Source organism: Petaurus breviceps, unplaced genomic scaffold (assembly GCF_028583685.1).
Source record: "Petaurus breviceps papuanus isolate PSGF00001 unplaced genomic scaffold, PetGlider_PUasm1.0 118, whole genome shotgun sequence".
Classification (NCBI taxonomy): domain Eukaryota; kingdom Metazoa; phylum Chordata; class Mammalia; order Diprotodontia; family Petauridae; genus Petaurus; species Petaurus breviceps.
In genome coordinates this window covers 13,761,283-13,778,331 of record NW_027185616.1, presented here as the reverse complement: position 1 = coordinate 13,778,331, position 17,049 = coordinate 13,761,283, and the positions used below count along the sequence as shown (strand labels likewise).

General features: G+C 40.0%; 1 protein-coding gene and 1 long non-coding RNA gene across 5 annotated transcripts in view; both read left to right on the top strand.

Annotated features, from left to right (window-relative positions):
* MARF1 (meiosis regulator and mRNA stability factor 1) overlaps positions 1 to 3,564 on the top strand; it is a 52,883-nt gene extending 49,319 nt beyond the window's left edge. For all 4 annotated transcript variants that reach the window (XM_069086448.1, XM_069086438.1, XM_069086444.1 and 1 more), the window contains one exon: positions 1,038 to 3,564. In XM_069086448.1, coding sequence (XP_068942549.1) covers positions 1,038 to 1,276 — 239 coding nt within the window. In that variant the 3' untranslated portion in view covers positions 1,277 to 3,564. The remainder of the gene's footprint in view (positions 1 to 1,037) is intronic.
* A 2,003-nt stretch (positions 3,565 to 5,567) lies between these two features.
* LOC138160000 (uncharacterized) lies at positions 5,568 to 9,813 on the top strand. The gene is made up of 2 exons (XR_011168046.1): positions 5,568 to 6,920; positions 7,491 to 9,813. It is a non-coding gene; the product is annotated as an uncharacterized lncRNA (long non-coding RNA).
* Positions 9,814 to 17,049: the final 7,236 nt, after the last annotated feature.

Here is a 17,049-nt window from a genome sequence, read left to right as displayed (position 1 = left end):
TGAAGAAGGAGAACTTTTCGGGTCTGGTGGGACAGCCACTGAAAGTGCTTGAAACCAAGAGGCAGAAGAGCTTGTTTGAGGAGAAGCAAGAAGGCCAGGATCACTGGACTGAGGAGTGTGTGTGTTTGAGGGGAGGAGGGTGACAAAAGACATGAGAAGACCAGAACGGGGAGAGTGAGGGATGTCTGAGTTATGAAGGAGCTTTAAATGACAGTCCGATTGTCTGGATGATCTACAACCTGGGTAAATTTTTTTCCGTGAAATTGAAGGTTAATAATAGGCAAAATTATTTGTATACCTCCATATTGATTACATAAATTATGAAGTATCAGCACCTATTCTTCAGTGAATGTTTGAGTACTATATGGGATACTTTGCACAATCCCAAGTACTACAAGTGTATCTTCTTTTAAGCACAGCCAGTACATAAAAAATCAAGTTTATACAACCATTAAAATAGAGGAAGTTTGTTATTACAAAAAAGTGCATTCACCTAGGATTCCTTACCATAGCTTTTCTGTTACGGATCATTATCTAATTGACAGATTCTTGAGACAAAAAAGTGTGAGAAGTCATTGCCCATTGAGAAATCAGCTAGAAATGGAGCAAACATCTGGAATTATTTTTTACTTCAGTAGAAAGATGTGGATTCTATTTATTTGAATTTGATTGGTACAGCTACTTTGTAAAGTAGGGTATGCTTGTATGTGACATGGAAAATTAATTCAAAGTATTTTAGAGGCAGCCCAGTATAATGGTTAGAGCACTACTTGGGCATAGGTTCAAATCCCAGTTCTGACATTCATTAACTTTGTGACTCTGGACAAGTCACTTAATCTCTAAATGTCTCAAGCAACTCTTTAGGACTTCTCTACAAGTCATAAAGAACTCTGTTGGTCTAGTGTTACTGATCTCAAACTGAAATTCACTGCACTGATGGTTTTAGAAGTATGTTTTAGGAAAAGGGAAGTCATGAAAACAAGTTGTTCCTCCCATTTGATGGAGTTCAATGAGTGTTTGTCTTTCTGTCCTTACAGAAGTTATGGTTTTAACAGAAGAACAACGAACTAAAATGACAGAAAGCAAAGAAAAACTGACCTCTGGCCCTGGGATTCCTGATGCATTGGAAAATGTCTCAGTGCCTCCTTGTTCATCATTGGATATCTCAGAATCTCAGCCAAGCAAGGACCCAATGGAGAGCCCAGCCAAAAAACGACACAAAATCAAAGTGAAATTGGCAGCCAACTTTTCTTTTGCACCCGTAACCAAGCTTTAACTTTGATTTGTGAAATGGAAATAGGAGGGAAAAGCACTGTCTGACTCTGCACACACAAAATAGGTTCAAAGCTATTTGCACACCCTTTTATGTTTTAATGAAAATCCCTACGAGCCATTTAATTTCAATTAAGATGGATTTGAAAATGTTTTTGTTCCTTTTACCTTGAACACAACTTTTGGCTGAAGAGTTTTTTTAATTATTTAAAAAAACTTCCCAGCACTCATTCAGTAAGAATCTTTTAGGTATTTTACCAAATTTTCTTAATTATAATGAAATAACATGGTGTTCGGTAAAAAGAAAGAGGTAAGAATTCCATTAAACTTCATCAGTGGTGTAATCTTACATGTAGCATAAGATATTCGTTAGACCACTGCTTACTGATGTTGTTTTCAGACAGTATTAATAAAATGCATGATCTGTCTTTCAAAAGCCTGTTAAGTAAACAAGTGTTTATGCACTAGAATGGAACAGGTAAACAAGGAGTTTTGAATGTATTTGTAGGTAGGGGTATGAATGGTAATTGTTTCTGTGTGACTTGTAAATCTACCCAATTTTTCATTTTACTGTGTCTGGAGATGACAGATGTGGCTTTGTGACAAAATTTATTTTAAATTTTTTTGTCACTTTCAGTTCCATTTTGGAGCTTTCTAGGAAGATGAGGATGTTTTAAGCTTCCCTTTTATGTTATTTTCCAGTTTGACATGGATTAGGTTAAGGAAAAGGAGATGGTCTTGGTGTCGAGTTTAAAAGTCAATGTTTGGATTACAACACAGACATTTTGTATGTCAAGAAGTGGTATTGGTGGGAAAGAGTCTGATTTTTCTAAACTATGCATTAAATGCATAAATTGTGAATCAGAGCAGGTTATGAGAAGTGCTTTAACCTGAGAGGTATCAATACTGTTTCCACTGGAAAGAGACACATCTGTGCAGGGGAAGGCCAAGGTTGATCTGCTTAACCTTGTTTTTGTACTTTTAAAGCAAGTTTTGATAACTGGGAAGCTTTATGTGTATGTTGGCATATCGTCTTTTAACTGTTTTTATTCTGATAGTTACTTCTAGTGTTGATAGCGTGTTCAGTTGTTTGTGGTATTTGATCTTGGCATTTGGAAAAGCCAGACTTTGAAGTAGCACTTCAGTAGTGGAATGGCCTTACTTTAGAGTTGGCTGAAATGTCCATTGGCAGATGGACTCTTACACCTTCTGGGTAAACCCAACATTTACAATGGATTGTATTTGTTGGGCAAAGAGACAGATGGAAGTGCTCATAAAACAGAAAGAACCTGTCACACGATGTCTTCCACTAGTTAAGTGATTTCTTTTTTGAGGTTAATATTTTTGTAATGTACTAGAAAGCCAGAAAATGGGCTCCGATTTCGTCGCCAGCATTTGGGAAAATGCCACAGAATAGCTACTACAGAGATAATTTTACAAATTAGGTTTTGTTTAAAAAGAAAGAAACCAGAGATTCTTAGTATTTGATATGTGGCCATGATTCAAATGGAGATTCACTGGAAATTTTTCTGAGTATAATGGCACAGTGTGACTCCTTCTGGAGGCATATTTCCTCTACAGACATAGTACAATGAGAAAAAATGCAAGCATAACTTTTTTTTTAAAGATGCTTTTAAACATTTCATCAGTTTATTGATCAAAAACATCAGTTAATTACACAAAGATTTCATAAGGCAGAGTTTTCACATTGGGACTTTTGTTTCAAAAATACGCAAAATATTATGGACTTAAAGAATATAAAAGGTGTAATTACAAGTCAACAGAAACAGTCCAAAAGAAAAGGTTTTTGAGGCAATCATAAGGAAAGAAGAATATGCAATCCTGTGATATCTTATGAATGTGGCAGTTATACTGTTTATGGAGGTCAGCCAGGTGGGCTTAGGTCCATATGTAATTCTAATAAATTGCTGTTGGAAAGTAAGAAAATTCATTATGTGAGAAGTTGTGTTCATGATGTATTATAAAATGGCCAATCCAATTGCAATATATTTTTTTAATCCAAAGGTTAATTAAATGATGTGATTAAATGATCTATAAAAATTAGGACAATTAAATTATTTCTGGTTGGAAAGATTTACCAATTTAGATTTGTCTGTTTAAAAAAAAGTCACCAAAACTCTCTCTCCCATCCTGCACTGTTTGTTTTGGATTGGATAGAGGAGAAGAAATGTTTTCTTAACTGTCTACTTTGTTTGAACACTTTTTGTGGTTCAAAGTGCTGTTTTGTGTTGGGACCAAACAGTTGTCAATAAAATTTACAAGCAAGCATAACATTTTGGTGGCGTTTCATATGAGTGTTATGTTGGGATTTTAAACTGCCTTCTCTGTCTTCTGTTGTCTCTGCATTTTGAACACCCTGTACCCCACCTGTTCTTTGGGAAAATTGTATTTACAATTTACCTACTAGTTGAGTGCAAAATGTATGAACCGACTTTCTTGACTGACATTAAGTAGGGAGAAAACATAATTTGTCAGTCTGATCAGTCATGAGTACAGCTCTACACTCAGTCAGGAGTCTTAAAGTTTCTGACTTTGGTTCTGTTGTTTGACTTAGAAAAGTTAGTAACCACAAACCCTTTCTTACACCCAGCCAACCTTTAATTGATAAAACTGGAATCATTCCTAGAATTACCTTTCCAGAAGAATTCATTTTGTGCTATGCCTTTTGCAGCTGCAGAATAGAATAGTTAGGCCTTTGTGGTCAAGTGGGCATCTTAACCACCATAATAATATGGAAAGACACAGAAAAACATGATTGTTGTTTCAAGATAGTATGCAATTCTATATATATAGAAGCTCTTTGAAACATTTAATAGTTCCTTTGAGGCATAAGACAGTGTTGTATAATGGATAGAGCAACCTGAGTTAAAATTCTTCCTCTGACATTGTCCATTGTGCTCTCTGGACTTTGGCACCTCTCCAAGGCTCTCAGTTTATAGAATGGTGTTCCCATCCAACAAAACCACAGGTTCTTTAATGTTACTTGAAACAACTTTCATCTAAGCATTTTTTCAAAATTATTCTATCCCTGTGTTCTTTGAGTAACACGTATATTTGTAGATAGAATTAAGAGTGTGAAATGTGTAGGGTAGACATTATGTCGTAGCACTTTTTTAAAGCGCATCTGAACCTCATTTGATAAATTAGTGGAAGCAAATATAAAAAAATAAAGAGAATACATTACTTGACTTGTCCTAAAGTCAATCTGATTTGCTGTGACTAGATCTTTTTTTTTAAAGAGACATTTAGTGAATTCTTTCAATTTCTATTTTACCCTCTAGTTCTAGAATATCAGGGCAGTATTCCTTGATAATTTTTTGAAAGATGATGTCTAGGTTCTTTTATTCATCACGGCTTTCAAGTAGTCCAATAATTTTTAAATTATCTCTCCTGGATCTATTTTCCAGGTCAGTGGTTTTTCCAGTGAGATATTTCACATTACCTCCTATTTTTTCATTCTTTTGAATCTGTTTTATACTTTCTTGAAAAGCTAGCTTATATTTGCTCCAATCTAATTTTGAAGGGATTATTTTCTTCAGTGAGCTTTTGAGCTTCCTTTTCCATCTGGCCAATACTGCTTTTTAAGGCACTCTTCTCGTTGGCTTTTGGACCTCTTGCCATTTGAGTTAGTCTATTTTTTAAGGTGTTATTTTCTTCAGTACTTTTTGGGGTCTCCTTTAGCAAGCTGTTGATTCATTTTTCATGATTTTCTTGCATCACTCATTTCTCTTCCCAATTTTTCCTCTACTTTTCTTACTTTTTTTTTTCTTTTTGTAGGGAGGAAGGCAGGACAATTGGGGTTCAGTGACTTGCCCAATGTCAAATGGCTAGTGAGTGTTAAGTGTCTGAGACCAGATTTGAACTCAGGTCCTCCTGATTCCAGAGCTGGTGCTCTATTCACTGTGCCACCTAACCTCCCCTCTTACTTGATTTTCAAAATCCTTCTTGAGCTCCTCCATGGCCTGCAACTAAGTCATATTTTTCTTGGAGGCTTTTAATGCAGAAGTTTTTACTTTGTTGTCTTCCAGTTCTGTGTTTTAATCATCTTTGTCACCAAAGAACAACTGTATAGTCTGATTTCTCTTCTTCTCTTTGCTCATCTTGCCAGGCAATTACTTGACTTTTGAGCTCTTTGGCACAGTAGAACTCTGCTTCCAGAGTGGAGAGTGCTGTGTCCCAAAATTCTGGGGTTTTGTGCAGCTGTTGTCAGAGCTTCTAGGCTCCTGCCTGGGAACTGTGAGGATGACTGCCTCTCCACAGCCTCAACAAGCTCTGCCCTGCCAGCCCTCTTCACTCCAGGACCATGACCCAGATCCAAGCAGGGCAAAGCAAGAGAATCCTGCCCCAGCAAAGAGATTCCTACAACTGCCCTCTGGTCAGCCGCTTGGTCCCCTCACCATCTGTGGGCTTGGAGCCCTGGAAGCAGCAGCTACTGCAACTGCCACAGGCACCTCTGCTGCCCCAGGGGCAGGACCAGACGGTGCTCTTCTCTCACCCAGGTCCAACAGAGTTTCCTCACTGACCTTTTACTTTCTTTGTGGTGCTTATGGGTTGAAAAGTCTGGAAACCACCACAGCTGCCAGTTATTCAGTCCTCTGAGGTCTGCTCTGGCCTGCTCTGTGCCACCAGTCTGTATCGGCACAGCTGACACGGGACTTCCAACTCGGTGTGATAGACCCTTCCTGTTGACCTGCCAGGCTGTCCTCAGTTGGAGACATATTTTACTCTGTCATTTTGTGGGTTCTATAGCTCTAAAATTTCTTGAGAGTCATTTTTTATAGATATTGGAGGTAATTGGGGATGAGCTCAAGTAAGTTCCTGCTTTTATTCTACCATCTTGGCTCTGCCCTCTAGAATCTAGACTGTCTTAACTGTGACCCTTCCAATTAACTATGTCCTCTCTCTCTTAATCTGAGTAATTGGAGTTTAGCATCAGGTTTGTTGCTTGAATCATAATAGGGTGAAAAGTGAATCATCTCATTTCCCCTAAAGCATCACAATATTCCCTCTTTTGGTCTATTAATTACCAAATGTTTACTAAGCATTTACTATATGTAATATATTATGCTGACGACTTGAAGAAATTATAAAGATCAAAAGACCTGACCCTTTCACCTCAAGGTGGTTACAATCTTACATAGATAAGATGATAAATGCAATACAATTAGGATATGATAAATTGCACATGAGGTATTCAAATGGTGTGAAATTATGGGAGAGGTAACTTTCACCAGATCACAAAGGCTGTGTTTTGGAATGGTTGAATATTGGCCATGGAGAAGAGTGACAGTATTACACTTACTCTGGGCAATACAGGGAAAAGAGAGCTATTAGATTGACTTTAGGTCTGACTATGATAAATAGCCACATTTTGGGTTCGTGTGATTTTGAGTTGTTAAATGTGATTATGAGATTCAGGAGTTCTTTTGTTATTCTTGTCATAGGTGTCATATTCAAGAATCAGAGCTAGGAGGGCCCTCAGAGTTCATCTAGTCCAACTCATACGTGACCAGAAAATTGTTCCACAATATTTCCAAACAGTGGTCATCCAGTTTGAAGACTTCAATATAGCTGGGATCCGCCGCCTCCTGAGAATGCGTTCCATTTTTGGATAGCACTAATTATTAGTAAGTTTTTCCTTTCATCAAGCTTAAATTGGCATCGCTGCTATTTCCACACATCCCTCCTAGTGCTGCCTTCTGGGGCCAAATAGGTAAAACTGTTGTATCCTCTCTAAGTCTTTCTTTCTCCATCATGGGTTCCTCCAGTCTTTTCACAATTCTCTTTAGACTCCTGCAAGGTGCGTGTGGTGAAGGGGAGTGTGGGGGCAGATTGAGTGGGAGGTGCGGGTGGGAGGAGGGGAGAGGCAGGGTGGTGGTGGTGATGGTGAATTCAATTATACACACTTTTATTAAGTGCATGCTATATAACTGGGGATACTAAAAAACTGGCTCCTCACCTCAAGGAGCTTGCATTACTTACAGTTAGTAGTTTTCTCAGTTCTCTCATAGGTTCTCATATACTCCAGAGAACATGAATACATTCTTTTTCTTGAATAGTGAACCCTGATTATGAAAGGAGGGTTATTTTATTTAGGGTAGGTGACTTATTTGAGAAGTAAAAATGAGGGCTTTGGGCATACTTTAGAGCAGTCTGTGATAATGAATGCCAACTTCCCTTCTCTTCTTTCTTTGCAGAGGTGGAAGACTATAAGGAATACTGCATATATATACATATATATGTGCATAGAAAGGTGGATTTGTTCTGCGGAATACCTCCCCCCTTTTTATTCTTTATTCTAGGGGACGGCTTTACAGGAGAGGGAATTTGGTGGGATTCATTGGGAAAGATAAGTGATATTTTTTTAAAAGATGGAAAAAAATGGATGCTAAACGTAAGACATGATTGGAGCTGCTCTGAAAGTTAGTATTTCTTTATTTGCTGATACATCTGAATTCAGCTTTACTCTTTCTCCTGAGCTTCAGAGCCCATTAGACATCTCCACCCCAGTGTCCCGTAACGATCTCAGATTGAGTACCTGTCATGTCCTCTCCATTTACTTGTCTGCTGCTGTAGTTCATTCCCTCTCACCTGGACTATTTCCATAGTCTAATTAATTAATCTGCCTCAACTCTTTCCTGAGTCTTATGGGTGAGTTTTTGTGTGATCTTTCCTGGAACCAGGCCTCCATGCTGCTTCCTGGTCATTTCCACACTCTGCTGAGCAGTGTGAACCCTCTTCCAACTCCCCCTTATGGGTTGATGTCTCATTAGGGTGTAAATGCTTCGAAGGCAGGGAATACCTTGTTTGCTTATATTTGTATCCCCAGAACTCAGCATGGTGCCTGGCCCATAACGCTTAATAAATGCTCTGTCTATGTCTCTTCTAATCCATCCTCCACACAGCTGCCAAAGTAACTTTTTGCTCAAGAATGTCTTGTGGCTCCCTCTCGCCTCTACATGAAATGCATGACTCCTCAGGGAGGGCTAGCATCTCTGATGTGAGGGACCACCAAGCCCTTTTCAGGGCTGCTCTTCCGCCTGTGGTGTACATCTCTCAACTGTGGCTCCAAGAAGTTGTAGCATGTGCAGCAGCCGCGCTCGGGCACACCATTTCAGCAGGCCTCAAACCCATCATGAGTTAGAGGCATGCCTACCCCAAGCATGTGGCAGAAGCAGGGGATGTGAGGCACTTAGAGCTTGGTTAGACATTGAAGACTCCGTTCTGGGCCATCACTGGACTCTGGAAGAGAGAGTGAGGCTGACGACTTTGTGCAGCTCTGTTTCACTTAAATTCAGCTTATTCACAAGCCAAGACATCACCCACCATCCACGTGAAATTGCAGATTCCCTAGCCCCATGTAAAGGCCTTCACACTTCAATACCAGCCTACCTTTCCAAGGCTTCGCGTTACTTCTCTTCACTGGTTTTCTGCTCCATCCAAATTGGCCTACGTCTGTCTCCAGTCTCTGTGCTTCTCAGGAACCATAACTGAGGCTTAGAATGTATTCCTTTCTCGCCTCTGCCTCATGGCCAGCTTAAAGTGTTAGGTCCTACAAGAAACCTTGTCTGATTTTCCTGACTGTCAGTGCTCTTTCTCTTCAAATTCTACTGCGGTTACTTCTCTGTGTGAGTATTGTAACCCCCCCCCCCCCCATCACCAATGTAAGCTCCTTGAGGGCTTTTTGTCTTTGATCCCTAGTGCCTTGTATAGGGTAGGTACTTTATAAATGATTGTTAAGTGAATGAATTCAGTTCAATTTGAGTTATAAAATGTTTGTGTGATGCTAACATTATCTGAAATAATCTGAAGCTAACAGTTAAATTTTTTTTTTATCATTGTGGGATTTAGAGTAGAAGGGACCTTAGAGCACTTAATCCAGCCCCTTCATTTTACAAATGGAAAACAAGCCCAGAGAGGGGAAATGATTTGTCTAAGGTCATTGTGATTATCTAACAAAAAACAACAACCCCTCTAGTTTTTGTTGGGATCTACCCTTTCTTGTAATAGGATGCTTCCACTCTGTACTAGCTCTTCTTCCCTTTTATGGAAAATTCTCAATTCCATGCTTGGGCATTTGGAGCCTTGGCAGTCAATCCCTAGAGTCTCCCTGTCTGTGATATTAGAGACTGGAAACTAATGAGGCATGCCTAAGTATGAGGACCTGGATTACCCTCTACCTAAATCTATGGCTCCTTACCTGCATCAATAAGATCCTGGTATAGGGTTGATTAAAAAAAAAAGAAAGAAAGGAAAAAACCAACCCATGTGATGTAATAAAAGCCTAACAGAACCAGGATGTAGCCAGCCTCACATAGGACCATTGACCCCATTCCTCTGCCTGCAGTTTCCTGAAGGGCATTTTTCTTAGAGTTCTGGTTACCCAAGCTACATCCTTAATTGTTCCTTCCCTTTCTTCTTCTTTTTTTTTTCCTTTCTTCTTAATTTATGTTAGGTCTCTAGCTTTTCCTTATGTGAGTTAAAATGTTTAGAAATAAAGACCTTTTGCTTTAAGCATTACTGACTTGTTTGACTCTTTTGTGAAATTTCCCTGAGTCCCCCAAATTCTGTTATGGACAGGGACAGAAAAAGATATTCACATGAGTGGTAAGTGTCAGGGCCAAGCAAAACTTTTGACTCCACATCCAGTCCTCTTCTCTCCTATGCAAACTTGCCTCTAATGTGGATCATTTCTTGTGCCACGATACCCTCTGGTATTCTGATGAAGCCTGTAGATTTCTTCTCAGAATCATGTTTCAAATGTATAAATAAAGCACATAGGATTACAAAAGAAGCCAGTCATATAAAAAATTTTTTAATATTTTTAAAAAACAAGTTCATGGACTTCAGACTAAGGATCTTTACTATAGATAGAAGCATTACTACCCACAAGTTTGTAGAGTCCAAAATTCCTCAAACAAGGGGCAGAGGCAGGTGGAAATCCTCTAGGAGCCCTGGGTATTCCAGTATTTATTGGGTCTACCCCTCTAAAACTAGCAAGGGTCACTGGAGAGGAAAAAGCCTGGCTTGAACATTTGCTCTTCCATTCCTCCTTTGGGAAGAGGGCAGGAGCAGAATCCTTCCCAAACCATACCTTTTTTCTTCCCCTGCCCTGGACCTTTCGTTAACTACATTTCAGTATAATTGATATTCTTTGTACTACTATGCAATTCATTTTATGCATTTAAAAACATGCTTCTGAAAAGGGATACAAAGATTGCCACGGCACAAAAAGAGGTTAAGAACTACAGAGTTAATTAAGCAAGTTACAACTTTAATAGCTAAGATGTTATTCCTCAGTATGGGAAAGTTTGACTTAGAATCAGAATTAGGTGATGCCTTGACCTATTCAAAGTTGGTCTGGGCATGTGCTCTTCTCAGGATAAGCTTAGCTGGAGAGGAAGCTTCAGGAATGGTTTCTTCTGAAAAGTGGGGACCTTCACACCTTGTGGCAGTGGTGGGAATGTGGCTGCTCTCGGGTACCTCCACAATCCAGTGCTCATGACCCTCAACAGCATGGAATGTTGAACTGAAGAACTGGTGTTTGAATCTTAATAAATAGCTCACACTTCTATAGCTAACACCTTTACAAGGAACCTTTCTCAGAATGAGTCTGTGGTATAAATAGGTCATGCAAGTATTGTGTCTGTCTTGTAGATGAGGAAGCCAGGGTCCCGAGTGATGACAGGCCAGCCACACAGTTGGTGGCTGGAACCCAGACAACCTTACTGCACTCGGCATCATTGTATTCCATCACGCCATGCCTGACTTTTATGGCTGGATATTTGGTGATAATTATCATCATAACTCTCTTTTAGGTTTTCAAAGCACTTTCCATGCATGATGTCATTTGGGCCTCACAACAGCCTTGTGAGGTAGGCATAGTAGTTCTCCCTGTTTTCCAGATGAGAAAACTGAGATTGAGCCTAGGATCCACACAGCTAGGAAGTGTCTGAGGCAGTATTCAGTCTTGTTGACTCTCCATTGTCATGCTACAGCCAAGGAGGAGAAAATAGAGCCTGGAAAAACAAAATCCTCTGATAAGAATGGAGGGGAGGGGTGGCCAGGTGGCACAGTGAGTAAGAGCAGCAGCTCCAGTGTCGGGATGACCTGGGGATCGAATCCGGGCTCAGACACTTAGCACCCACCCAGAAACACCTGGCCGTGTAACCTTGAGCAAGTTACTTAACCCCAAATGCTTAAAAAAAAAAAAAAAGAATGGAGGGGAAAAAAAAACAGGCAAAAAATTCCTTTAAAGTAGATAGTTTCTGGGGGCAGCTAGGTGGTGCAGTGAATAGAACACCTCAGGAGGACCTGAGTTCAAATTTGGCCTCAGACCCTTAACACTTACTAGCCATGTGACTCTGGGCAAGTCACTTAACCCCAATTGCCCTACCTTCCCCCCCTCCAAAAAAATAAAAGTGAAAATAAAAAATAAAAGTAGATAGTTTTTGTATAACTCAACCTTCACAAGAATAACTCTCTGGGTAAGATGGATTTATTTATATTTTCTTTCCTTTCAATGCTTTTTGATATAATCAGGTAGAATTAATTATATAATAGTAATTATAAAATATGGTCTGTATTTCTAGCCCCTTACACTTCCAGTCTTTTTTTTTTTTAACAAAAATAGAATTAATTATAAAATAGTCAGTAATGCTTAAAGCAAAAGGTCTTTATTTTTAAACATTTTAACTCACATAAGGAAATTGAGAAATTGAAATAGGGAAGCAGGTGTCTAGTAACCAGATCTCTGGCTTTTGTTGTTCAGTCTTGTCTTACTCTTCATGACCCCATTTTGGATTTTCTTGGCAAAGATACTAGAGTGGTTTGCCGTCTCCTTCTCTGGCTCTTTTTAGATATGAGGAAACAGAGGCAAACAGAGTTAAGTGACTTGCCCAGGATCACACACTTAGTGTTTGAGGCAGGATTTAAAGTCAGGTTTTCCTGACTCCAGGCCTGGAGGTCAGAATCCCAAACCTAGTCTCAGAATCCCAAAGATGAGGAACTGGCAGGTAGAATATTTCATGGTTTTCTTGTATTGGTGGTGATTGGCTTCACATTCTAGTACCCAGCACAAAGTAGGCGCTTAATACATTTTTATTGAAATGAATCAAGAGATCATTTATTTTAAGGAATCATTTATGAAGCACCCACTATGGTCTGGGCATTGTGCTAGTTCCTAAGGACTACAGAAATAATGAGAGAATACAGAAGGTAGTCCCTGCCTTCAAAATGCTATCCACATTTAGAGAAAGAACTATGGAGTCTGGATGCAGATCGAAGCATTCTATTTTCACTTTTTTTGTTTTTTTTTTGGTGACTTTTTCCTTTTGTTTCTTCTTTTACAACATGACTGATGTGGAAATATATTTGACATGTATAACCTATATCAGATTGCTTGTTGCCTTGGGGAGGGGGAGGGCAGGTGGAAGGGAGGGAGAAAAAATTTGAGACTCAATCTTATAAACAAAGAACAAAAATCTTACAGAAATATAAATTATATAGAATAAAATAAAAATATAAATAAGAATAAAAATCATAAGAAAAAATAAAAATGCATGGTGAAAAGTATCTTTATATGTAATTGGAGAAAAAATAGTATTTACTAAAAAAAAAAAAAGCCCCTGCTTTCAAGCTTGCCTTCTATAGAAGGGAATAAGGGGTGAAATGTGTGTACATGTATATATTTGTGTGTGTGTGTGTATATATATACATATATGTATGTATGCATGTATATGTGTGTGTACAAAATAAATACAAAGCAATTTGGGGGAAAAACCTTTTCCAGGTAGAGTGGTTGGGAGGATCAGAAAAAGTTTCATTTGGAGGAAACTAGGAATTCCAAGAGGTGAAGGTGAGAAGGGCGCTATAGGTATTGTAGACGGAGCAAAGGTGATGAGAGATCAGTGAATGTATGTGAAGAGCAGTAAGGACTGTTGACTGAATTGTAGACCTCATGAAGGGCACTAACATACTGAGCCTGTGAAGGTAGATTGGGACGAGCTTGTGAAGGGCTTTAAACGCTAAGCAGAATTTTGTATTCAATTTTTTGTGTTTTGCGTTTGATTTTTGAATATTACATCTAGGAAATAGTTGCTATAGTTTATTCAGCAAGAGAATAGCATGGTCAGACCTTTGTATAAACAAAGTCATTTTGCTGGCTCTTTGAAGGGTGGATTTGAGAGGGGAGAAACTTGAGACAGTGAGACCAATTAGGAGATTGTTACAATAGTCCAAGTAAAAAGTGATGAAAGCTTGAACTAGAATGTTAGCTGTATGAGGAGGGAGAAGGGAGATCGATATAAGGAGAAATTGAAGAAATTGGACTTCTGGAAAACTGTACCAAGGGGATTCTCTATTCTATCTCCATTCTCCCCTCTCTTCCTTATATAGGATAGACTACTTCCTTTTATGGAGATTGACAGACACAGTTCCATGAAGTGAGCTTCATTTTTGATGAGCCTAAGTCCTATACATGTGTGCATGAAGGTCTGTATTTCTAGCCCCTTAAATTTCCAGGCTTTTTTTTTAAAAACAAAAATATAGTTTATCTGTTGAGCATCAGGGTTTGGAGCATATTCTGGGGCAGAGGATTTCTGGAGAAGAAAATCTTCCAGGCAGTATTTAATGTTATAGTGTTGATCATTTACCCCCTTTGTCTGTCACCTTTTTCTGAGTTATTGCCTAACTGGCAATTGGAAAGGTGTGGAAAGAGTGGGGCCAGATGAACTCCAGGGGAGAAGTAAAGCCAAGTGAGAGAACTGTGACCCTCTGTCTGAACAAAGCATGCAAGGATGGGAGGAGAGAGCTAACTGAGCAGAAATGCTGGCCAGGATAAAACCAGAGCGCCTGGTGGGTTTATATCTGAAAGAAAGAGTTCGGCTCATTATGGCTGTCAGTGCTAGAAAATTATCATTTCTTACTCTACAGTGGCTTGAGATGATAAGATTATACAGCTTAAGTGAAAAGAGACTTTAGAGACCATCTAGTCTAACCCTCTCATTTTACAAATGAAGAAACTGAGGCTGGGGGAGCAAAATGACTTACCCACGGCCTTAAGAATAGTCAATGTCAAGAGCCAAGATTTGAACCCAGGTTCTCGGTAATTTACACCTCATTGCCTGGCCTCCTCCATTTCTCAGTAGGTTTGGGCTAGACAATAATGCAGGCATTTCCATAGCCTCAGTCCTCTTTCTGTTCTTTTCATTGGAGCCTAAGGCAAGCCCACACAATCATCTGTCTTCAGCAATCTCCTGAGATCCACAAAGAACTCAATAAACCAAATTAAGAGAGGTCTGAGGTGGTAGGGAAAAAGAGGTTGAATTAAATAGATCTTTTAGATTCACGCCTAGCATTCCACCATTAGAATGTGAAGTGCTTGATGGAAAGCAGTGTTTTCATTTGCCTTTCTCTCATCCCACACCTGGCATCGTGCCTTGAGCAAAGCAGAGCTTGAGTATAATTCCACTTCTGCCCAAGCTTTGGGCAGTATCCCTGAGCCGCAGTCTTGTGATGCTATATATTATCCCCAGATGGAGATGTGACTGGGGGAGTCCTCTGAGCCAGGGTGCTGGGTATGGGGCAGGTACTTCAGAGGACTTTGAAAGAAACAAGTATGGATATTTGGGTGGCAGACAGGAGATCTTGGAGCTGCAGACATGGGGAATACAACACCCGGTGTACCCTTGGTTCCCATAGGAGAGACTGTCCTGCCTTGGAAGTCCTGGATCCCGTTTATTCCATCCCGGGAGACTCCTGGAAGGGTAGGCATAGCCCTCTTCTTCCTCAGGAAAGCATTGTGTTCTCCCATGGCTTCTTGGTCAGCCAGATTCCGGATGGCGTCCATCCATGCCACATTTGAACCAACCATATCTATATTAGGTGGCTAACAACCATATACTTTACATGAGTTTTTATGTGGTCAGTTGAGTAACGTAGAACAGTTCTGGATTTCAGAGGGCTGACGTCAGCTTGTTCCCTTCTCTTTCATGCTTCTGTGATAAATGTGTCCAATTACCAACGTGCTTTCTGAAATGTCTTTATGCCTTGGGCCTTCACAAAAGGTTGGGGCTATAAGATAAACCTATAGAAAATTAAGACCCAAAATGCTCCCAGCCCTGGGGTGCTGGCCAGGAACAGCACTTAGTTGTACTACCTGATAGAGATTCTGCTCCATCACCAGACCAAACCAAGTGATGTCTAACCTTGAAGTCAGCATCATAAATTGGCTTCCCTAGAGATGAGCTCTGCTGCTTTGGCTGCTATAGTTATTCTGTTGTAAGAGAACAGATACTGCCATCCTCTGCTTAGGGCAAATGAGACTTGGAGAAGATTCTTAAGGACCTGCAGTGAATATGATGGAGAGGACCCCACGCTTCCAGGTAGAGGGGTGGCTGATTAATAAAAGCAAATTTATCTAAGGTTCTGCAGTACCCCTGACTTGCCATGAGTCACCCGCAATCAATTATAGCCTGCTCTGGTGTCTGGGAAGAGCACTTTAGTAGGAAACATTAAATAAACAAAAAAGAATCTCTGGGACTGGAAGAAATCTCTCAACCAAACTGTCATCTTGAGTTGCCCACCAGCCAGAAATACATGAGCTGCTTCTGGCTGGAAGGGAAGGGGTTGCAGTCAGAATAACAGTCAATTTGGCTGAGAGGGGTCCCCTGACTCCCTCAATACCAATGTGAAAGAATTGTGGGCAACACTAGAGACCAAATATTAGCAAATTCCCTCACAGAACGGAGTGGGTTCTTGGTCTAACTTACCTCTGTAGTGTTGAAGGTTGGGATTAGGATATATCTTTTAGGGTCCTTGTTTTCTAGAACAAGTTAAAAAATGCTACCACACATAGAAAGCCTGGGCAGTGAAACTACAGGGAACAGAAAGGTAACATACGAAGACTCCTCCATGGCAGAGTTTAGTAAGTTTAGAGTTTAGAGTTTAGCTCTGGGGAGTTTAGTAACCTAGGTGACTTTTTCTAGGTGTCTTTGGGTGCCCCTATGCTTAAGCCTTACATACTGCTATGTGCTGCAAATGCCTAAAAATATATAGCAAATATATGCCAAAGGATTGAGCAGTAATAACCAACATAGGGTCAGCAAGTGCTATTCCCTTGGTTGGCATCATCTTCTGTACTCTCTTCTCGTGGGCAGGCCTGTGTCAGGTCACAGGACCCCTGACAAACAGCAGGAGAGTACTGAGAACTTATTTCCGTAGTTCTGGTGCTCAATTCTCCCCTCACTTCCCCCTCACCTTTTTTTCCTTGAAATTTCATCTTTATATATTTTGGTCTAACTTGGAAAAGGACCACAATGAGACACCTTTCAGCAGAGCAAGAATCAAGCCTGGCTAACACAAGCTTGCCCTGGGACCTCATATTGGACAAAAATAAAAATTTAAGGAAATAACAAAACTCGTGTTTGATGAGCTATGACTCTTAACATTTTGAATTAGGCAGACCCTGACATTGGCAGATCCAGTCCAAAGAAGCGAGAAAGCCACCTCATCCTGTTACCAGACAGCTCATCCCAGCAGTGATTCACTCTCAGAAAGATTTATCCATATTTTGGCTGAAGCTCCCTTCAATTTCCTTTCCTTGTGTTTTTATCTGGGTCAGTACCCTCCTTGGTCTCTTCTTGTTACCCTTATGGCTGTGTGAATGTGGGCTCTGGTATTTGGCTATGCTTATTACCTCCATGGATCTTCCCAATCTTTGCTATGTTCTGCCAGAAGCCCCCGCACTCCTGAAGC